This window comes from Bufo gargarizans, chromosome 10 (genome assembly GCF_014858855.1).
Source record: "Bufo gargarizans isolate SCDJY-AF-19 chromosome 10, ASM1485885v1, whole genome shotgun sequence".
Lineage (NCBI taxonomy): Eukaryota > Metazoa > Chordata > Amphibia > Anura > Bufonidae > Bufo > Bufo gargarizans.
Genome location: NC_058089.1, coordinates 15,047,933 through 15,071,718, shown reverse-complemented (window position 1 = coordinate 15,071,718; position 23,786 = coordinate 15,047,933). Strand labels below are relative to the sequence as shown.

The following is a 23,786-nucleotide window of genomic DNA, read 5'->3' as shown; positions in this document are numbered from 1 at the left end:
CATTTGATGAGATCACCAAACTGGTCAGTCGCAGCCAGGGCGCCATCAGTGACATCGTACCTTACGCCTTCTTTCTGGAGCGTATATTGCGTCGTTTTAACCACCATTTCAGGGAAAATTGATTCGTTACCAAAAAGCCATTGCTATCTATTAAAGAGCAGCACCAGTCTAATATACCAATTATAATAACTTGTCCATAAGTAGCAGTATTATAGTAACTATATTCTTGTCCATAGGAGACAGTATTATAGTAGTTATATTCTTGTACACAGGAGGCAGTATTATAGTAGTTATATTCTTGTACATAGGAGCAGTATTATAGTAGTTATATTCCTGTACATAGGGGCAGTATTATAGTAGTTATATTCTTGTACATAGGATCAGTATTATAGTAGTTATATTCTTGTACATAGGAGGCAGTATTATAGTAGTTATATTCTTGTACATAGGAGCAGTATTATGGTAGTTATCTTCTTGTATATAGGAGGCAGTATTATAGTAGTTATAGTCCTGTACATAGGAGCAGTATTATAGTAGTTATATTCTTGTACATAGGAGCAGTATTATAGTAGTTATAGTCCTGTACATAGGAGCAGTATTATAGTAGTTATATTCTTGTACATAGGAGCAGTATTATAGTAGTTATATTCTTGTATATAGGAGCAATATTATAGTAGTTATATTCTTGTACATAGAAGCAGTATTATAGTAGTTATACTCTTGTACATAGGAGCAGTATTATAGTAGTTATATTCTTGTACATAGGAGGCAGTATTATAGTAGTTATATTCTTGTTAATGGGAGGCAGTATTATAGTAGTTATATTTTTGTACATAGGAGCAGTATTATAGTAGTTATATTCTTGTACATAGGAGGCAGTATTATAGTAGTTATATTCTTGTACATAGGAGGCAGTATTATAGTAGTTATATTCTTGTTTATGGGAGGCAGTATTATAGTAGTTATATTCTTGTACATAGGAGCAGTATTATAGTAGTTATATTCTTGTACATAGGAGCAGTATTATAGTAGTTATATTCCTGTACATAGGAGCAGTATTATAGTAGTTATATTCTTGTACATAGGAGCAGTATTATAGTAGTTATATTCTTGTACATAGGAGCAGTATTATAGTAGTTATATTCTTGTACATAGGAGCAGTATTATAGTAGTTATATTCTTGTACATAGGAGCAGTATTATAGTAGTTATATTCTTGTACATAGGAGGCAGTATTATAGTAGTTATATTCTTGTACATAGGAGCAGTATTATAGTAGTTATATTCTTGTACATAGAAGGCAGTATTATAGTAGTTATATTCTTGTACATAGGGGCAGTATTATAGTAGTTATATTCTTGTACATAGGAGGCAGTATTATAGTAGTTATATTCTTGTACATAGGAGCAGTATTATAGTAGTTATATTCTTGTACATAGGGGCAGTATTATAGTAGTTATATTCCTGAACATAGGGGCAGTATTATAGTAGTTATATTCTTGTACATAGGAGCAGTATTATAGTAGTTATATTCTTGTACATAGGAGGCAGTATTATAGTAGTTATATTCTTGTACATAGGAACAGTATTATAGTAGTTATATTCTTGTACATAGGAGCAGTATTATAGTAGTTATATTCTTGTACATAGGAGCAGTATTATAGTAGTTATATCCTTGTACATAGGGGCAGTATTATAGTAGTTATATTCTTGTACATAGGAGCAGTATTATAGTAGTTATATTCCTGTACATAGGAGGCAGTATTATAGTAGTTATATTCTTGTACATAGGAGGCAGTATTATAGTAGTTATATTCTTGTACATAGGAGCAGTATTATAGTAGTTATATTCCTGTACATAGGAGGCAGTATTATAGTAGTTATATTCTTGTACATAGGAGGCAGTATTATAGTAGTTATATTCTTGTACATAGGAACAGTATTATAGTACAGTAATTCTATTCTTTGACATAGTAGTTATGTTTTTGCACACTGAGGACAGTATTATAGTAGTTGCACATACTGATCCTCACCTATCAGACTTTTATCTTATTATTTATTTTTTTTCATTGGGGGGAAGCTTTTTAGCACAAATCTTCAGTAAACAAGAGAATAGCTATATCAGTATCTGCTGTGCGGGAGCTGTGTATCCTCAATAAGAATCAGCTGTTGCAAGTCAGCTTTGGCATTCTCCTCTCTGTCTTTGTATACAAAAGATCAGGCCTGTTTGAATCCAAACTGCTCAAGGCTTTCAGGAACAGTGATGGCCAGTTCGCCGCGTTCGCCCCGCGAACACATGCGAGCTGCCATCTTAACTCACAAGTCCGGCGATGCACAGGTAAATCCTTACCTGTGCCTGTGCGCGAGCCGGTCCGAAATCAAATGCGGTCTCCGGGAGCAGGCAGTTCCGAGAACAGCCCGGTGAAGGTCCCCGGCGGCTGTTTATCGGAACTGCCTGCTCCCAGAGACCGCATTTGATTTCAGACCGGCTCGCGCACACAGGTAAGGACTATAATAATACTTACTTGATCCATTTGCCTGCAACCGCGTCTTGCTTGAAGGTCTGGCGAGAAATCTTGCGTGGCCTGAGATGACGTCATCATGCCGGCCGGAGAGATGACGTCATACATCACTGTGCACAGGAGTTGAGCCGAGATCTTCAAGCAAGATGGCGGTGGCCAGCTCATCAAGAGCAAATGGATCAGGTAGGTATTATATATATTTTTTTTACACTATTTCAGTTTAAATCGATTCACAAGAAAATTCGGCTTTGCGGCGAATCACTAATTGCCGCCGTTAGTTAACCGTGCAGTATTATCACATTCACATGCTACATGGGTGCCGTATACGCCATTAAATGCATTTGCAGTACCTCGTGACAGCGGCGTTCTCTTGTTTGTCCTGACATGCTGAGGTCTGTTGACCCACAAAAACAGAAATGTTTTTTTATTTTTTGAAGTGGCACGGAATAACACAGCTGTGCCAGTCATGCTCTGCCTGCCTCCAGCCCTATGAGAACCCGGCTCCGCAAAACCTCTGTGGCTAAACCACTGAGATTCTGCAAAACAGGGCGTCCCAGGTGCAGAGAGGAGGGACGGGCCGGGTCCCAGCTGTGGTAAAGGGGGTCAGCCGGCCTTTCTTCTTATTGGCTGCCAGGGCTTTGTGCAATAATAGGAACCCTGGCATGAAATGATATATAGAGGCACAGAGAGCTCGCCATGCCAAGCAGAAAAGGCTGGCGCTTAGCATCCAAGGTTGGGGATCTGACTGACACTTGTGTGCGTGGGCACTGACAAGCTGGCATCAGGTATGTATAGTCCATTAGTCCTAGGCTTGTCTGTCAAAACCTGGCCACATCCAGGGCCTATTATCTGACCAACACAAGGCTCATCATCACCTTGCCGGCTCCTTTCTACAGGGACCTGCATTTCAGATTTTCCCATTCGAAATCCTGGCCAGGGGTGAGCATCTGTCACATTAGCAGGCATTAGGAGCGTGTGACAACCCTTGGCCAGGGATCTCCTGGGCACTGGTTTGCTGAAGTGTATTAAGTCTGCAGCTGGATATCTGTGCCGCCCCCGCAGCGGCCCCGAGGGTCTGCTTTATATGTGACATTTCATAGAGTTTGGAGAAAAGTAGCCCTCACATTTCTTGGAGCTGGATGGCGCAAACCCTCCCGCTGAATGCTTAAATTACACCCTCCAACGTTTACTAAAAAGTCACGTTTTTTCTTAAATTTACCCGATCTCCGCTATATTTTTTGCTAAATATTTTAAATGTCAGGCAATTCTTTCCAAGCCTGGACAAAAAAAAATAAAGTTTCTAGACTTTGCGTTATGTGCAGGTTGTCATCTAGAGCTATGAACTTTTCATGGAACGCAGGGATATGCTTTCAAATCTCTTTTTTTTTTGGCTGTGATGTTTTAAAATGAGGCTAAAAGAACCGTCTTTGATGCTGTAGGAAGAATGTGCTCACTGAGGGGTTTATTTGCCTAGCGTTGATATATGTGTTTATTTTGTATTACGATAACTTTATTTTAACATTTTGTATTTATTTTGTATTTACTTTTCTTTGTTTCCCTGATTAGGGGGCTCGGAGTGTTATATATTGTGGGGCTAGAGGAATGCATGGCCGTGAAACAAGGGTTATTTAATAATAATAATAATAATCATGAAAAATATATGATAATTGAAACAATGATAATATGTTATGTGATAGTAATATGGTTCTTATAGTAATGGAATGGAATGGATAGTATACTATCTATGGGCTCATGCACATAAACTTATTTTTTGTCCGCATCCGATCCGCATTTTTTGCGGGTTGGATCCGGACCCATTCACTTCACTGGGGCCGTAAAAAAAAGAGGACAGCACATCCATATGTCTGTTTTGTGGCATCCGCAAAAATATAGAACATGTCCTATTCTTGTCCGCATTACGGACAAGGATAGGACTGTTCTATTATGGGCCGGACGCTCGAGGCCGGTATCCTTGTTTTGGCTATGGTTGTGTGCACGAGCCCTATTTCATATGTATCTATCTGTCTGTCTATCTACATGCTCAACCTGCGGCCCTCCAGCTGTTGCAAAACTACAACTCCCAGCATGCCCAAACAGCCTACAGCAGGGCATTGTGGGAGTTGTAGTTATACAACAGCTGGAGGGCCGCAGGTTGAGCATGCCTGGTCTAGAGGATAGGTCATCAGTATTAGGGCTCATGCACACAATCATATCTTTTTTTTTCATGTCCATTCCATTTTTTTTTTTGCGGCCCTTATGGGGAACCATTCACTTCAATGGGGCCACAAAAAAACTGAAATTACTCCGTGTGCATTCCGTTTCCGTATGTCCGCATGGCTGTTCTGCAAAAAAACAGAACATGTCCTATTATTGTCCACATTACAGACAAGGATAGGACTGTTCTACTAGGGGCCGGCTGTTCCGTACCGCAAAATACAGAACGCACACGGTGTCAGTGTTTTGAGGATCCACAATTTACAGACCGCAAAATATCCAACAGTTGTGTTCATGAGAAAACCCCTTTAACATTTGGACACCGCTGATCACATTAACCAATCACATTCTACTTACTATCTATCTCTATCAACTAGCTATCTATCTATGTACTGTATCTATCTGTCTATGTACTGTATCTATCTATCTTCTATCTATCTATTATCTATCTATATACTGTATCTATCTATCTATCTATGTACTGTATCTATCTATGTACTGTATCTATCTATCTATCTTCTGTTTATCTATCTATCTAAGATTGGAGTCACATGAGAAACACATTTCACCTTAATTTATTCCTGTTTTCGGTCGCTGTGTAGCACCGGCCTTATATGGTAATATGTAGGTTATTTTAGTGAGAATCGAATAATTCATCATTCGGTAATCCAGAATATCTGATAAACATCTCACTTGACACTGCAACATAGTTTACGATTTCAGAAGCCTGATCAGAAGGAACGGATTAGTGCTAAGTGAGGGGTTTATTTGCATATCATTGATGTATGTCCATATATTATGATCAGTGTTCAGCCTTGGCGGCTGCTAGCGGGGTCGGCCCAGAGCCGGGCACAGCGCCATCAGACGTGGGCGATAATTGTCACATCAAAGAGCATACAGTGTAACCCCTGCACCAGGGAATGTTTACCCTGATTAGGGTTCATATAATGGTAATGTGTAGTGCACTACTTCATATCTATCTGTGTCTGTCTACCTATTTATTTTATTATATAGCGCTACTATATTCCACAGCGCTTTGCAGACATTAGCAGTGAGGCTCACACTCTAAGGTCCCTATCAGTCTGTCTTTGTACTGTGGGAGGAAACCGGAGAACCCGGGGAGAACATACAAAGTCCATGCAGATATTGCCCTTGGTCAGATTCGAACCCAGGACCCCAGAGCTGCAAGGAACCAGTACTAACCACTGAGCCACCTCCCTCTCTCCCTCTCTCCCTCTCTCTCGCTCTCTCTCGCTCTCTCTCCCTCTCTCTCCCTCTCTCTCCCTCTCTCTCCCTCTCTCTCCCTCTCTCTCCCTCTCTCTCCCTCTCTCTCCCTCTCTCTCCCTCTCTCTCCCTCTCTCTCCCTCTCTCTCGCTCTCTCTCTCTCGTAGTTTTTCACATCAAAGCTCAGGGAGGATATAAAAGATAGGAAATGTTTGAACACTTGGGGCAGCAGGTTGATACATGTGAGGGGTGTATGACGCTGGGGACACCCTAGCTGACAACAGATAGTCTGACCTAGCACATAGATGCAGTCCTGGTCAGATAATGTATCACCAGCTGCCCCATAAGACTTGAGGCTATCCCAGGATGGAGCTGGACGGCAGTATGACCTGCAGCGCTGGCATAGTGACATCGAGTGTCCTGCTGAACAAATCGCCCGCTGCCTCCATTCCTCTCCCTACCTCTGTCTTTGCCCCCCATGTGGCCGTACATTGGAGTAAGGGCTCATGCACCCGAATTGCAAATTGCGGATCTGCTAAACACAGATACCGGTCATGTGCGTCCCACATTTTGCAGAACAGAACGGCCCATAATAAATCTGTCCTATCCTTGTCCATAATACTGACAAGCATAGGACATGTTCTATGTTTTTTCAGAAGGGCCATGCAGACATACGGGTGCGCAATGCACACAGAGTAAATTCCGCTTTTTATGCAGACCCATTGAAGCGAATGGATCTGCATACAGGCTGCAAAAAAACAAAACAAAAAAAAAACATAGGCGGATAAAAAATACATTCCTGTGCATGAGCCCTTACAGACAGGAGATCTCCCTGACTATCCGTAAAGGGGTTCATAACACAGGCAATAAGCTCATTGTATGTCTGTCGTGGGAATATAGGACATTTGGAGCCCACTTCTTATGATTAATTAATAAAGTGTTATTTTAGTGTTTTTTTTTGTTTTTTTTTTAGGCAGTGAGACCACCGCTTTACTGAATTAAGATGGTGCAATTTCTGCGACTAAATAAATTGCAGTTGATAAATTGACAGTATAACCGCGCCGACTTCCCTTTGTTAAAACTGGAATGAGTTCTGTAAAATGAATTGCAAAATGTTTGGGCAAATAAACCCAAATGGGAACATTTAGCAAGTCTGTCTTGATCCCCTTGCTCTGGAGAACGATGCACCTAATTTATTAAAGGGGTCCTCTCACTCCAGCAAATAGCATTTATCATGTAGAGAAAGTTAATACAAGGCACTTACTAAGGTATTGTTATTCTACATATTGCTTCCTTTGCTGGCTGGATTCATTTTTCCATCATATTATACACTGCTCGTTTCCATGGTTACGACCACCCTGCAATCCCTCAGTGGTGGTCGTGCTTGCGCACTATAGCAAAAAGCTATGGAGTGTCTGGTGGCCCGGACCGTAGGAGCGCACAAAGGCTGGTGCGTTTTCCTATAGTGCGCAAGCACGACCACCACTGCTAGATTACAGGGTGGTCATAACCATGGAAACGAGCAGTGTATAATGTGATGGAAAAATGGATCCAGCCAGCAAAGGAGGCAATATGGACACTCACAATACATTAGTAAGTGCCTTCTATTAACTTTCTCTACATGATAAATGCCATTTGCTGAAGTGATAGAACAACTTTTTGAGGCAAATTACTCAATAAATTAGCTGCATCGATGGTAGCCCCTGTGCCAGAAAGTCTAGTCTACACCCCGCCCCCTCCTATCAAGCCACACCCCTTTTTTGCCACTTCAGAAAAGTGTTGAGAAGTGTCACGAACTATGGATCCGACCGCTCCGGATCCCACAGCTGTGACGTAGTGGTCTGTGACGGAGTCTGCGCACACACAGAGACCTCACGTGACCGGGGTATTACCACTCGGCTAACACCCCCCACTACACTTCGGTAACTGCCACCACGTGGGTTCCCGGTCCACGAGCCGACTATCCAGGTCATTCACTATCACACAGATCAGTGGATGAACCGGATATCACTTACTGACCAACCGCAGTCAGTCACCCCCAGCTACAATTCCTAAATGCAATTTAACTAACTACCTGGTAACGTCTCTTCAAAGGCAAGGTACGTTGTTCAGCAGCTTAGAATATGGAAGACTTGGCCACTTAGATTTTATAATCTTTAATAAGCGGTAAAAAGCAGTGCATACAAGTCTAATGAAAATGACTATAAATCTACAGAATAATAATAACAATATAAATAATCACGACAGTTCAAATGAAAGGGAAAAAGATGAAAGAATACTTAGTTTCTCTGGAGGGTTTCAGATGGTCGTTCATATGTCCTTTTTGAATCCTTGCAAACCCCTTTTCAGTATGTATCAGGGGAGACCCTCAAAGTTCTTCTGATACAGGGATATGCCGTCAATGTCCAATTAAGTGTCTGGTGATGTTCCATGGGTCTCTCTCCTCTGTCCTTGTGCATGGATTTTTATGAACTCTGCCATGGGCAGGAGACTTACTCCTGTCAGCCAATGGCAGCAGAGTGACTGTCAATCCTAGGGATTGCCCCCAAGTGTTTTATGACCCCATCAAAGTTCAGTTCCTACAATGAGGATTATACTTAAGCCCGTATCTCCTTGATACATCGGCATATTGTTATACAGAATACATATTTGCGATCCTTATTTATTTACCTACAGAATGAGACCACACACGGTAATGCTGGGACCTGTAGTTCTTCTACCACCCATAGGTCAGCTAAGGAATCACATCCTCTAGTCATATTTGATACCCAATTAACCACAATAGTCTGTAGAGCCTGGATCTGGTGTCAGAAAGGGCATAAGTTGATTCATAAATGAAATATGAAAGTGGACTGGTTTTATGCCCAGAGCTAATTAAGGGCTATTAGCTCTCCTCAAACCAGACCTGGAAATTAATGACGTCACGCTCCAGCCAGGCTTGACAGCGAGCTTATCTTATCTCATAGGACAGGATGAGCTGGGCCTGGTGTAGCCTTTATGACCTTTTATTGCTGGCCTCAAAGAGTAGTGGTAATAAAAGTGTCCGTCTATATCATAGGCGACCCAGGCTTCATGAAGATGAGAGTTCACAGTTTTTTACATAGGCCAGAAGCATATAAGATGGCTACCCAGAGGAATTATGTATGTATGCCGGCACACCTCCCTCTTTTAAAAGGTTGCCTGGGGAAATGGCCACAAGCCTATTCCCCAGCAACCCAGCCGTCTCCGGACGATTCTCCCTGCCGCGACAACCCGTCGGCATTTCCATGTAAACTACCTTTTCTGTGCTGCACGGTGAAGTTGTACTGCTGCAAAATCAGGCTCCATCTCAGCAGTTTCGCATTGTCTCCTGCGAGACGTGCCAACCAGCTGAGGGGATTGTGATCAGTGATCACTGTGAAATTGCGTCCATACAGGTAGTGTTGTAGCTTTTGCAGGGACCACACAATAGCTAAACACTCCTTCTCTATTGTGGAGTAGCTGGTCTCCCTGGCCAGTAACTTACGGCTCAGGTATAGTACAGGATGCTCCTCCCCGGCCTGGTTCACCTGACTCAGGACTGCACCCAGACCAAAGGCGGAAGCATCCGTGTGGACCACAAACTTCCGAGTGAAATCTGGGGCCTGAAGCACAGGAGCACTGGCTAGTGCATCCTTCAGGGCCTGGAAGCCTTGCTCGCATTCCGGCGTCCATGACACCATCCTGGGCAGCTTCTTCTTGGTCAAGTCTGTCAGAGGCTTGGCCAGGGCGCTATAGTTCGGGATGAACTTCCTATAGTACCCGGCCGTTCCCAAGAAAGACATGACCTGCTTCTTGGTGAGAGGTGTTGGCCATCTCGTAATGGCTTTCACCTTCTCTATTTCAGGCCTCAGTGTGCCTCCTCCTACTCTGTGGCCTAAGTAAGTGACCTCATTCATGCCCAGCTGGCACTTGCTAGGCTTAACAGTTAGTCCAGCCGCAGCAAGTTTGTCCAGTACTTGCGACAGGTGCACCAGATGCTCCTTCCACGTGGGGCTATACACGGCAATGTCGTCTAAATAGGCGACAGCACATTCTTCTAGTCCTTCCAGCAAGTCATTCACAAGCCTTTGAAAGGTGGCTGGCGCATTCTTCATCCCAAACGGCATTACAGTAAATTCGTATAAGCCGAAAGGGGTGATGAAGGCCGACTTCTCCTGAGCCTCCGAGGTCAGGGGAATCTGCCAATACCCCCTGCTCAGGTCCATGATTGTCAGGTAGCTGGCTCCTGCCAACTTATCTAACAGTTCATCAATCCTGGGCATGGGGTAAGCATCCGAGGTTGTGATGGCATTCAGTTTCCGATAATCCACACAGAACCTGGTTGTCTGATCTTTCTTCGGGACCAGAACCACCGGTGAGGCCCAAGCGCTGTGGGATTTCTGAATGACCCCGAGCTGCTTCATCTCCTCGATCTCTCTCCTGAGGTCTGCCTGGACCTCCAGTGAGACACGGTAGGCGGACTGCTTTGTGGGAGCATGTGTACCTGTGTCCACATGATGGACTGCAAGGTGTGTTCTCCCGGGTTTCCCTGTAAAAGTGTCACGGTGAGCCGTCAACACTTCTAAGAGCTGAGATCTCTGCTGGGACGAGAGTTGAGGGTTGAGGGTTAAGTCCACCTCCAACTCTCGAGTGTCAGCTAGCAGATCTAGTAGGGGGTCGGCCTCCTCCCTTTCGGGCAGGCTGCAAACCGGCATAACATGTGGCGTTCTCTCGTGATGCTCCTTGAGCATGTTGACGTGAAACGTCTTCTGTCTCCTACCTCCCTCTCCAAGGCCCACCACATAATTTACCTTACTCAGACATTTGACAATGGGGTACGGCCCTTCCCATGCAGCTTGCAGTTTGTTTTGCCGCATTGGCAGCAGGACATAGACCTTCTGCCCCTCCTGGTAGATTCTCTCTCGGGCAGTGCGGTTATACCACTGCTTCTGTTTGCTTTGGGCCTGTACCATATTCTCCTGTACCAGACCTACCAGCGACTCCATTTTGTCTCGGAACCTGAGGACATAGTCTACTACAGAGACTTCAGTTCTGACAACCTTGCCTTCCCAAGACTCTCTGATTAGGTCTAGGGGACCTCTTACTCGTCGACCATACAGGAGTTCGAAGGGCGAAAACCCGGTTGACTCCTGGGGAACCTCTCTGTAGGCAAATAGCAGGTGAGGTAGATATCGTTCCCAGTCCTTCCCTTGCGCCTCCACAAACGTCTTCAGCATCTGCTTCAACGTCCCGTTGAAGCGCTCACAGAGGCCGTTTGTTTGTGGGTGGTAAGGGCTGGCTACGATATGGTTCACCTGTATTTTCCTACAGAGCCCCTGCATTAGTTCAGACATGAACTGAGGTCCTTGGTCGCTGAGAAGCTCAGCTGGGAACCCCACTCTCGTGAAGATCCCCAGCAGGGCGTCTGCAACCTTGTCCGCCCTAATGGAGGATAACGCCACTGCTTCCGGGTAGCGCGTCGCGTAATCCACCAGGGTTAATATGAACCGTTTACCCGAACTGCTGGGGATGGCCAGTGGACCAATGATGTCCACGGCCACCCTCCTGAAGGGTTCATCAATTATTGGTAAGGGATTCAATGGAGCTCGGTGACGGTCTCCTGCTTTGCCAACTCGCTGACAGGTGTCGCAGGACCTGCAGTACTTGGCGACATCTGCCCCGAGGCCAGGCCAGAAAAAATTCTGCATCACCCGGGACTTTGTTTTGGTTATTCCCAGGTGACCAGCTAAGGGGATCTCATGAGCCACTTGCAGTAATTGTTCCCTGAACTGCACAGGTACAATGAGCTGCCTCTTGAGTGGCCCCACCCTACTGTCACTGTGGGAGATGTCCTCCTTATACAGTTTCCCATTGTCCCAACACACTCGGTATTTGTCTCCCTCAGTGGGAGGGCTGGCAGCTAACCCTCTTAGCTGCTCCAAGGTAGGGTCATCTCGCAGGGCCTGCTCAAAGGCGGCACTACAAGTCCCAGCCAGCTGTCCTGTGGCGAACAGGGACAGTGGCTGAGGCTCTGACGCGGTTAAGTCCACGGGGTCCGAACCGGTGGAAGGGGACACTTCCACTTGCTCTTCCCCAATGGAGCGTTCCGCTGCGGCTTTTGCAGCCCTGCGAGTGACGGGCAACACAGGCACAATAATGTCATCACATTTAACATTTGCACAACTTGAATCAGTTAAACACATGTTTGCTACCTGTGTACATACACCCGCCATCCCCTCTACATCTCCTGTCATAGGAGAACTGCTCCCACACACCCCACCTCCCACCTCCCGCGGTCCATCCCCAAGGTTATCTGATGTTACGCAAACATCCTTGCACAGTACCTCGGGATGTCCAGGGACCTCCATAGGGACGGGTGAGTCCTGTGTGCTTCCAGGGGGCACGTAGCACGAGACCAATCGTCCTAGGTCAGTGCCTAATAAAACATTTGTGGGGATCTCCGCAGAGACTCCCACCTCCCTTACTCCACTCCCAGCCCCCCAATCAAGGAAAACACGAGCTAGGGGAACATTAGGGCTCACCCCCCCAACTCCCGTGATGGTGAGGCTTTTGCCGGGAATAAGGTCTGCGTCATCCACTAGTTCAGGCCGAACTAGTGTGACTTCGGCTCCTGTATCGCGGAAGCCTGTGGTGCACCGGTTGCCCACAGTAACCGACTGTAGGTTGTCTGCGGTGTGTCTTGCAGCTCCATTCACTAACAGCACAGATGATGGGTTGCGGGCAAGCTTGCCAGGAGGTGCTGTCTTCTTCTCCGGGCACGAGTGGCTGAGGTGTCCTGGCTTGCCGCACGCATAGCACTTGCGCGCGTCTGTCGGTGCTGGCTTGACTCCTTCCGGTCTTTGTGCAGGCCTGTGAAAGGGTCGCTGGACAGGAACCGACAAAGCTGGCCGGGAGGAAGAAGCAGATGAAGATGGTTCCTCCCAGACGGGACAGAGTGTCTTTGAATGCCCGAGTGCTGGGCATGGCGACATATTCATCGGCTAGCTCGGCCGCCTCTCGCGCACTCTTCGGCTTGTGCTCACATACATATTTTTGCACATCTGTGGGGCAATTGGAGACAAACTGTTCTCGGACCATCAGATCCGCCAGGGACTGCTTGGTGTCCTCTGTGAGGGGATCAGACCACTGTTGGAAGGTGGTCTGCAACTTGCCCAGATGGTCCATAAAAGTATCTCCGGGCCCTCTCCGCAGGGACCGGAACCGTAAACGGTAAGTCTCTGGAGTCAGCTGGTACTTGACCAGAATAGCCTTTTTGATGACCGCGTAACTGGTACGCTCTGCTAATGGTAGTCCGACCAGGGCCTCCATAGCTTTGCCCTTCAGTGCGGACATTAGATGTCCCGCCCACTGTGGCTCTGGTACCTGGTACTGCTGGCATGAGGTTTCAAAAGCATGCAGGAAAAGATCAATGTCACAGTTCTCAGACTCCATCACAGGCAGTTTTGGCTTGACCATCAGGGATGGGCCTGTGGATGTGGCATGCCGGTCGGACCCCTGAAGCTGTACTCGGGCCATGTCCAGTTCATGCCTGCGGACAGCTTCCCGTTCTGCAGCCTCGCGCTCAGCCTGGCGCTCTGCCCGACGTGCCTCCAGCAGCCGAAAATATAAGTCCGGGTTACTAAGCATTAGTTGGTCCAGACCATTTTGGGATGGCATAGAGACAGAGTTATGTCCAGCTAGAGGACTGCAAGCCCCAGCAGGCTGTCCTCCTCCCAGTTCATCATCCTCATTCTGGAAGGGGTCACCTGGCTCAGGGGCCCCAGAGTCTCCTCCATTCTCTGAATCCTGCAGGGATGACTCTTGACTCCTCCGTGCACATAACTCCTGGATAAGGACAGTCTTATTTTTCCCATATACTTGGATGCCTTTGTGCTCACACAGAGCTGTGATATCAGCCACGCTCAGGGCGTCATAATTCACGGATTCGGACATTATTGCCAAATAAAAGATAGGACAGAAAACAAGAGAGAGGGGAGGGTACTGTCGTGAATTATTATTCTATCAAAACTAATGCACTGTGCTTCGTCTTCCAGAATTTTTCAATCCTTTAGTACAGAGTTATGGACATAACTTCATGCACTAATATTCTAAGCATACAGAATCCCGTAAGCTGCCACCATAAAAATGTCACGAACTATGGATCCGACCGCTCCGGATCCCACAGCTGTGACGTAGTGGTCTGTGACGGAGTCTGCGCACACACAGAGACCTCACGTGACCGGGGTATTACCACTCGGCTAACACCCCCCACTACACTTCGGTAACTGCCACCACGTGGGTTCCCGGTCCACGAGCCGACTATCCGGGTCATTCACTATCACACAGATCAGTGGATGAACCGGATATCACTTACTGACCAACCGCAGTCAATCACCCCCAGCTACAATTCCTAAATGCAATTTAACTAACTACCTGGTAACGTCTCTTCAAAGGCAAGGTACGTTGTTCAGCAGCTTAGAATATGGAAGACTTGGCCACTTAGATTTTATAATCTTTAATAAGCGGTAAAAAGCAGTGCATACAAATCTAATGAAAATGACTATAAATCTACAGAATAATAATAACAATATAAATAATCACGACAGTTCAAATGAAAGGGAAAAAGATGAAAGAATACTTAGTTTCTCTGGAGGGTTTCAGATGGTCATTCATATGTCCTTTTTGAATCCTTGCAAACCCCGTTCAGTATGTATCAGGGGAGACCCTCAAAGTTCTTCTGATACAGGGATCTGCCGTCAATGTCCAATTAAGTGTCTGGTGATGTTCCATGGGTCTCTCTCCTCTGTCCTTGTGCATGGATTTTTATGAACTCTGCCATGGGCAGGAGACTTACTCCTGTCAGCCAATGGCAGCAGAGTGACTGTCAATCCTAGGGATTGCCCCCAAGTGTTTTATGACCCCATCAAAGTTCAGTTCCTACAATGAGGATTATACTTAAGCCCGTATCTCCTTGATACATCGGCATATTGTTATACAGAATACATATTTGCGATCCTTATTTATTTACCTACAGAATGAGACCACACACGGTAATGCTGGGACCTGTAGTTCTTCTACCACCCATAGGTCAGCTAAGGAATCACATCCTCTAGTCATATTTGATACCCAATTAACCACAATAGTCTGTAGAGCCTGGATCTGGTGTCAGAAAGGGCATAAGTTGATTCATAAATGAAATATGAAAGTGGACTGGTTTTATGCCCAGAGCTAATTAAGGGCTATTAGCTCTCCTCAAACCAGACCTGGAAATTAATGACGTCACGCTCCAGCCAGGCTTGACAGCGAGCTTATCTTATCTCATAGGACAGGATGAGCTCGGCCTGGTATAGCCTTTATGACCTTTTATTGCTGGCCTCAAAGAGTAGTGGTAATAAAAGTGTCCGTCTATATCATAGGCGACCCAGGCTTCATGAAGATGATAGTTCACAGTTTTTTACATAGGCCAGAAGCATATAAGATGGCTACCCAGAGGAATTATGTATGTATGCCGGCACAAGAAGTTTAAAAAGTTTTAAATTATGGCACAAATATGGAGTGCGCCGTAATCTGTGATTTATTTATTTTTTTACACCACAATAGTGACGTAAAAGCTTTAATAAATGTCCCTCAATATGTTTAGATTTTTGTTAAACCCAAAAAAATATATATATTAGTCGGAGAACAATTTATTATGCAATGAGTAAGCTTTATTTATATAAAACCGGTAAACTGCATTGATGCTGGATTATTATATCTGTGTTCTTTATATCATTATTTTATATAAATTTTACTGTACTTGAGATTTGTGGCACCGGATAATCTATACTATGATTGGATTATGCTGTAGGTTTATTGTGGCAATATACAGTACAGACCAAAAGTTTGGACACACCTTCTCATTCAAAGAGTTTTCTTTATTTTCATGACTATGAAAATTGTAGATTTACACTGAAGGCATCAAAACTATGAATTAACACATGTGGAATTATATACATAACAAAAAAGTGTGAAACAACTGAAAATATGTCATATTATAGGTTCTTCAAAGTAGCCACCTTTTGCTTTGATTACTGCTTTGCACACTCTTGGCATTCTCTTGATGAGCTTCAAGAGGTAGTCACCTGAAATGGTCTTCCAACAGTCTTGAAGGAGTTCCCAGAGATGCTTAGCACTTGTTGGCCCTTTTGCCTTCACTCTGCGGTCCAGCTCACCCCAAACCATCTCGATTGGGTTCAGGTCCGGTGACTGTGGAGGCCAGGTCATCTGGCGCAGCACCCCATCACTCTCCTTCATGGTCAAATAGCCCTTACACAGCCTGGAGGTGTGTTTAAGGTCATTGTCCTGTTGAAAAATAAATGATGGTCCAACTAAACGCAAACCGGATGGAATAGCATGTCGCTGCAAGATGCTGTGGTAGCCATGCTGGTTCAGTATGCCTTCAATTTTGAATAAATCCCCAACAGTGTCACCAGCAAAGCACCCCCACACCATCACACCTCCTCCTCCATGCTTCACGGTGGGAACCAGGCATGTAGAGTCCATCCGTTCACCTTTTCTGCGTCGCACAAAGAGACGGTGGTTGGAACCAAAGATCTCAAATTTGGACTCATCAGACCAAAGCACAGATTTCCACTGGTCTAATGTCCATTCCTTGTGTTCTTTAGCCCAAACAAGTCTCTTCTGCTTGTTGCCTGTCCTTAGCAGTGGTTTCCTAACAGATATTCTACCATGAAGGCCTGATTCACACAGTCTCCTCTTAACAGTTGTTCTAGAGATGTGTCTGCTGCTAGAACTCTGTGTGGCATTGACCTGGTCTCTAATCTGAGCTGCTGTTAACCTGCGATTTCTGAGGCTGGTGACTCGGATGAACTTATCCTCCGCAGCAGAGGTGACTCTTGGTCTTCCTTTCCTGGGGCGGTCCGCATGTGAGCCAGTTTCTTTGTAGCGCTTGATGGTTTTTGTGACTGCACTTGGGGACACTTTCAAAGTTTTCCCAATTTTTCGGACTGACTGACTGACCTTCATTTCTTAAAGTAATGATGGCCACTCGTTTTTCTTTACTTAGCTGCTTTTTTCTTGCCATAATACAAATTCTAACAGTCTATTCAGTAGGACTATCAGCTGTGTATCCACCTGACTTCTCCACAACGCAACTGATGGTCCCAACCCCATTTATAAGGCAAGAAATCCCACTTATTAAACCTGACAGGGCACACCTGTGAAGTGAAGACCATTTCAGGTGACTACCTCTTGAAGCTCATCAAGAGAATGCCAAGAGTGTGCAAAGCAGTAATCAAAGCAAAAGGTGGCTACTTTGAAGAACCTAGAATATTACATATTTTCAGTTGTTTCATACTTTTTTTGATAAGTATATAATTCCACATGTGTTAATTCATAGTTTTGATGCCTTCAGTGTGAATCTACAATTTTCATAGTCATGAAAATAAAGAAAACTCTTTGAATGAGAAGGTGTGTCCAAACTTTTGGTCTGTACTGTATGTTCTTGTGATTTTATGTATTGCATGTGTGTCTATCCAGTGTTGCCCGTCTTATCTCTAAACCACAGATGTTTTGACAATGTTATATACGGGGCCGGCATAAGCACCAGGCAAACCCCAGCAGATGCTGAGGGTTACTGTACTTGGGAGGGGGAATGTGGTGGCTGCGGTGGGAATCTGAGCGGGGTAGATAAGGGCTCCCTAACTATGTTGCCCAAATGCTAGATGGATGGATGGACAGACGCTGGATAGATAGTGAGATAGATAATTATGAAATAGATAGATATCAGATGGATGGATGGATAGGTAAATAGGTAGGAGCTAGATATGAGATGGATAGATAGCTATTAGATAGAAATGAGATAGATACATACATAGTTAGGTAGATATGACATAGATAGATAGATAGATAATGTCCAAAGAACAAAAATTGAGGCAGCACTCCAAAGAAGGTGAAGGTGGTGGACCTGTTTATTACCCATTTATTACCCCAGAGTGAATGGGGTAATAAACAGGTCCACCACCCTCACCTTCTTTGGAGTGCTGCCTTAATTTTTGTTCTTTGGACATTATCTGTGGATTCGTACCTGGAATCTAGGAGGGATTCACTTTCTAGGAGAGTGTGCTGCTGTTGTTTTTTGTTTGTGTAGATAGATAGATAATAGATAGATAAAAGATAGATATATAGATAGATAGATAGATAGATAGATAAGAGATAGATAGATAGATATATAGATAGATAGATAGATAAATAGGATATAGATAGATATTAGATAGATAGATAAGAGATAGATATTAGATAGATAGAAATTAGATAGAAATTAGATAGATATTAGATAGAAAATAGATAAGATAGACATTAGATTGGACATAGATACCTGTAGATATGAAATAGAATAGTAGAATGTGATTGGTTAATGTGGACCTGTCTCCGCTCCTCCGTTAATAAATATGCGCGTTCCCCATGTAATAAGAATTCCAGAGAATCTATTCTTATGGATCTATGTTGTGCCATTCCTTTATTTCCACTAGAACTTTATGAATGAATTGCCAGCAGCTTGCAGTAAAGGTGCAGAGTCCGACTCACCAGCTACTGGTAACACCCAGCAGTACCTTTACTACATAGAGTTTATTTGTAAAATTCTAGCAGTTATACTAAAGGAATGGCATAACATAGAGTCGTAAGAATAGATGCTCCAGAACTGTTATTGCATGGGGAATGCAAGTAGTTACTAAAACAGACACGTCAGGAGAGGTGAAAGCTCCTCTTTAATGTGGTCAAATATCCAAATTCTGAGCTGCTTAATTTCTTAATATATCTTTTTTGCAGTCCAAGTTCAATTTTTTCTGATACAGAGCTCCAAGTCCCCCACATAGACATAACGTTACATTGTGTAATTTTGACTGCCTTCTGCTACCACTAGAGGGAGCTGAGGAACTTATTGTATACAATTACATTTGCAGTAAGCTCTTCCACTCCCTCTACTGGTGAAGGCGGGTAGAATTTGATAATTTAACTCTGTGTCCATGCAGGGGAGTTGTAGTTCTGTATTAAAAAAGCGCCGACCAAAATCATATATTAAGAAATTAATCAGTACAGAATTTTGAACGTATTTAGGTTCCAAGGCAGACATTCACTTTAAAGTCTCTTAATGTAGAGATTATCAAAATTGGTGTTACGGAAAACTGGTGCAAACAATCAGATGAATTTTTCAGAGCTCCTTTGAAAAATGAAAGGCGGAATCTGATTGGTTGCTGTGGGAAACTAAGCCAGTTCTACTTTACACACACGGTTTAATAAATCTCTCCCCGTTTACAACCAAAGCTGGTATAAAATTAGCCATATGTTTTTCATAGATTGTATAAAGAAGTCTTAACATGTATACTTCTCATGTCTTTCAGCACTCAAGGACATGGAGTTGCCATTGGTCAGCACTCCAGAAAACCCAGTGACAAATGAAATACAGCCCCCATATACCAAATTCTCAGAATGGAAGTTTAAGCTGTTCAGAGTGAAGTCCCTGGAGAGGACATCCTCACAAGAACACAATGATGACAGTGGGGTGTCTTGTACTAGCTCTCAGGGAAAATCCCCACATTTCAATGAGAGTTCTGATGACCTCAGCCAAGAGTCCTCAATGACATCACCTAGAAATGGCAAAGATCTGGAGGTCAGCATCTCAGATAACAATGAGGCACAGGTGAAGAGACTGGAAGAAGATGCCCACATAGCCATTTTGCAACATTTATGTCGCATTTGTGGAGTCTCTTTTAAAATGGATCAACAGAACAGGAGTTACCCAGTACATGGACCAGTAGACAACGAGACTCAAGATGTCCTAAGACGGAAAGAGAAGAAGGCCACCTCCTGGCCTGAACTCATTTCCAAGGTCTTTAAGATAGATGTAAGAGGTGATTTAGACTCCAAGCATCCCACATGTTTTTGCCATAACTGCTGGAGTATCATGAATCAAAAATTCAGCAATTACTGTAGTGAGGTTTATTTCCCTCGTAACAATGCCGTGGAATGGAAGCCTCACAGTTCAACATGTGACATTTGCAATTCCTCCAAAAACTGGGGTAAGAGAAAGGGAACAATCCACCAAAATTCTATTATCAAAAAGAGAAAAGTCAGCGTGGAACATGGAAAGAATAACAAAAATGGAAACATCTCATCCCTCTGGAAGAAGAATAAGACCCTGAATCAAATTAAGAACCAGTGCAAACATATCCATCTTGACCCCAGTTTACTGGTGGTGGACTATCCTTCTAATTTTATCAAGTCAGTCACATGCCAGGTGTGTGAACACATATTGTCTGATCCAGTGCAAACCTCATGCAAACATTTGTTCTGCCGGACTTGCCTCCTCAAATGCTTCAAGATCATGGGTTGCTACTGTCCATCTTGTAGACACACTTGTTTTCCAACAGATCTTATAACGCCCGTGAAGTCCTTTCTCTGCATTTTGAACTCCTTGATCTTAAAGTGCATAGTGACCGGATGTGATGAAGAAATCCTGCTTGGAAAATACTCTCAACATATCTCCAAGCATAAGGAAATCAAAGGTAAAGATGCCTATGCTCATATCAACAAAGGTGGAAGACCCAGGCTACATCTACTGTCACTCACAAGGAGAGCACAAAAGCACCGTCTTAGAGAGCTCAAGATGCAAGTGAAGGCTTTTGCCGATAAAGAAGAAGGAGGTGATGTGAAATCAGTTTGCTTGACTCTCTTTCTCCTGGCCTTAAGAGCAAGGAATGAACACCGCCAGGCTGATGAGTTAGAGGCCATCATGGAAGGTAGGGGAGCAGGACTGCAACCAGCCGTCTGCCTTGCAATACGAGTAAACACTTTTCTGAGCTGTAGCCAGTACCATAAAATGTACAGAACAGTCAAAGCCATAACTGGGAGGCAGATCTTCCAACCTTTGCATGCTCTGAGAAACGCAGAGAAAGCCCTGCTACCAGGTTGCCACCCTTTCGAATGGAAACCACCACTGAAGAATGTGTCCACCAGTACAGATGTTGGCATCATTGATGGCCTATCAGGACTAAATCGATCTGTTGATGAATATCCTGTTGATGCAATCTCCAAAAGGTTTAGATATGATGCTGCTCTGGTTTCAGCTTTAAAAGATTTGGAAGAAAATATCCTCGAAGGTTTAAAGTCCAAAGACCTGGAGGAATACCTTTCTGGGCCATTTATTGTGGTGATTAAAGAATCATGTGATGGTATGGGAGATGTAAGTGAGAAGCATGGCTGTGGACCTGCAGTACCAGAGAAGGCTGTCCGCTTTTCCTTCACCATCATGAACATAAGTGTTACCGACAGCAAAAATGGATCTGTTAGAATTTTTGAGGAGGCTAAACCCAATTCTGAACTTTGTTGCAAACCTGTGTGTTTAATGCTTGCTGATGAATCAGATCATGAAACTCTGACTGCCATCCTGGGTCCTCTGATAGCCGAAAGAGAATCCATGAAATGCAGTGAGCTCCTCTTGGAGATTGGAGGAATACGTAGAAGCTTTAAGTTTATCTTCCGGGGTACAGGTTATGATGAGAAGTTTGTGCGTGAAGTTGAAGGACTTGAAGCCTCAGGTTCTGTCTATATTTGTACTCTTTGTGATGCCACCCGTCTAGAAGCTTCTCAGAACTTGGTTTTCCATTCCATTACCAGAAGCCACGGTGAGAACTTGCAACGCTATGAAACATGGAGAGCTAATCCCTACCATGAATCTGTTGATGAACTTCGTGACAGGGTTAAGGGAGTTTCTGCAAAGGCATTTATTGAAACCCTACCATCAATTGATGCTTTGCACTGTGACATTGGAAATGCGGCAGAGTTTTATCGAATATTCCAACTAGAAATAGGAGAAGTCTACAAAAACTCCAAAGCCACCACAGAAGAACGAAAGAAATGGCACGCAACACTTGACAAACACCTTAGGAAGAGGATGAACTTAAAACCTATAATGAGAATGAATGGAAACTTTGCTCGAAAACTCATGACCAAGGAAACAGTTGAGGCCATTTGCGAGCTAATACATTCCGAGGAGAGAAAAATGGCCCTCACAGAACTTATGGACTTGTATCTCAAAATGAAACCAGTGTGGCGTTCTTCATGCCCAGCTAAAGAGTGTCCAGAGTTGCTCTGCCAGTATAGTTACCACTCTCAGAGATTTGCAGAGCTCTTGTCCACCAAGTTCAAGTATAGATATGAGGGCAAGATCACCAATTACTTCCACAAAACCCTAGCCCACGTCCCAGAGATCATTGAACGTGACGGTTCTATCGGAGCTTGGGCCAGTGAAGGCAATGAATCTGGTAATAAACTGTTCAGACGCTTCCGAAAAATGAACGCCAGACAATCTAAAACCTATGAAATGGAAGATGTTTTGAAGCATCATTGGCTTTACACATCTAAATATCTTCAGAAATTTATGAATGCCCATGCTACTCTGAAGAACCAAGGTTTTACCATAGATCTAGAACCCTTTCAAGAGAACGAAGAAGGAATAGATTGTCCAGTAGATTCTTTAGAGTTAATGGAATTCTGAGTTCAGGTTCTACAATGTTCTACTATGGTTTTGCTCCATGTGGGTAAAGTTGTGTCCACAAGCAACCTCAAGGAGACACCCCAGCTCCCGGTTGCTAGGACCAAGCTATAATGAGCCTATTCTCCAAAGATGACTGGAGAATGCTCTATGTTGTGAGAAATATTATTAACATCTTGATAGCAGATGGTTAGGATAGTTCCATACCGTAAGGAGAATGAAAAATGGTAGAACCGTATTATTTTTGCATAGAAATGGCTACATCTGTTTGGCTGGTATTCGTCAGATTGTTTTAGAGTTTTACATGTTGAAGAATTGATGGTTGTGGTTTATATTTTTTAGTCTCTTGTAACAGACAATGCTTGTTTTAAGTGAATTATGACCTCATTGACTATTTGTAGCTAGGTACTATTTATCTACCTCCTGGGGCCAAGTTTCCTTCATCTTGTCACCCCAACTCTTGCTTGCTATACCTGTCTCTATCTCTGTTTTCTTCCATTAATTATCATATATGGGAACTATTTGCTTATTTTTTTTATATATATTATTATACTACAGCAATTTATATAGGATTGAGATATTCCTCTTTGAATAGTTATATATTGTGATAGCACTCAAGTTTTATATAGGTTACTCCCAGGTAACAGTGCGTCACTGCTTTGGGACTCATAAATGTTTTACTGAAAACTCAATTTTGAGAGTTCACATCTCAAATATGACCCCTTAAGGGGTTCTAGATATTGAAGACTTATACTCAGGATAGGTAATCGATTTCAGATTTGGGGGGGGGTATGACATCCGATGTAGTGGACTGAGTCGGAAGCAAAAGGCTCTGTCCACTATGTAGTGGCTGGTGGGGTTATTGCAGCTCAGCACTTATTCAGGTTGACCTCACCAATCTGATGACCTGAGTATAGGTTGTCAATATTTAAAGCCTAGACAGCCCCTTTAAAGTGAATGCGTGCTCATGGCCAAATAATGTCTTTATTAATTATTCCTAATGTGTCTTTATAGAAGTTGAACCTCTGCGTCGAATCCACTGCATAGACATAGGATTAAATAATAAAATTCTGTCTGCCTGCAGCCACCACTAGGGTGAGCTAATGAGCTTACTGTATACTGTTTATACACTAATGGTGGCATTCATTTCGATGGTGTTTCTGAAAGATCTGGGCTATTTCCGCCAGTCTCTTAAAAGTGATCCACATACTGTATAAATTCATAAACTATTGACAACCAAAGAACATTTATAGCTAGTAATGAATTTTTATAGCT

At 43.7% G+C, this 23,786-nt stretch overlaps 1 protein-coding gene across 1 annotated transcript; it reads left to right on the top strand.

Moving 5' to 3' along the window:
- The first annotated feature begins 3,221 nt into the window (after window positions 1-3,221).
- On the top strand, window positions 3,222-22,514 carry RAG1 (recombination activating 1). Its single transcript, XM_044270501.1, has 2 exons — window positions 3,222-3,306; window positions 19,360-22,514. The coding sequence occupies exon 2, from the start codon at window positions 19,371-19,373 to the stop codon at window positions 22,512-22,514; it is 3,144 nt and encodes a 1,047-aa protein (XP_044126436.1). The 5' UTR covers window positions 3,222-3,306; window positions 19,360-19,370.
- The last annotated feature ends 1,272 nt before the right edge of the window (window positions 22,515-23,786 follow it).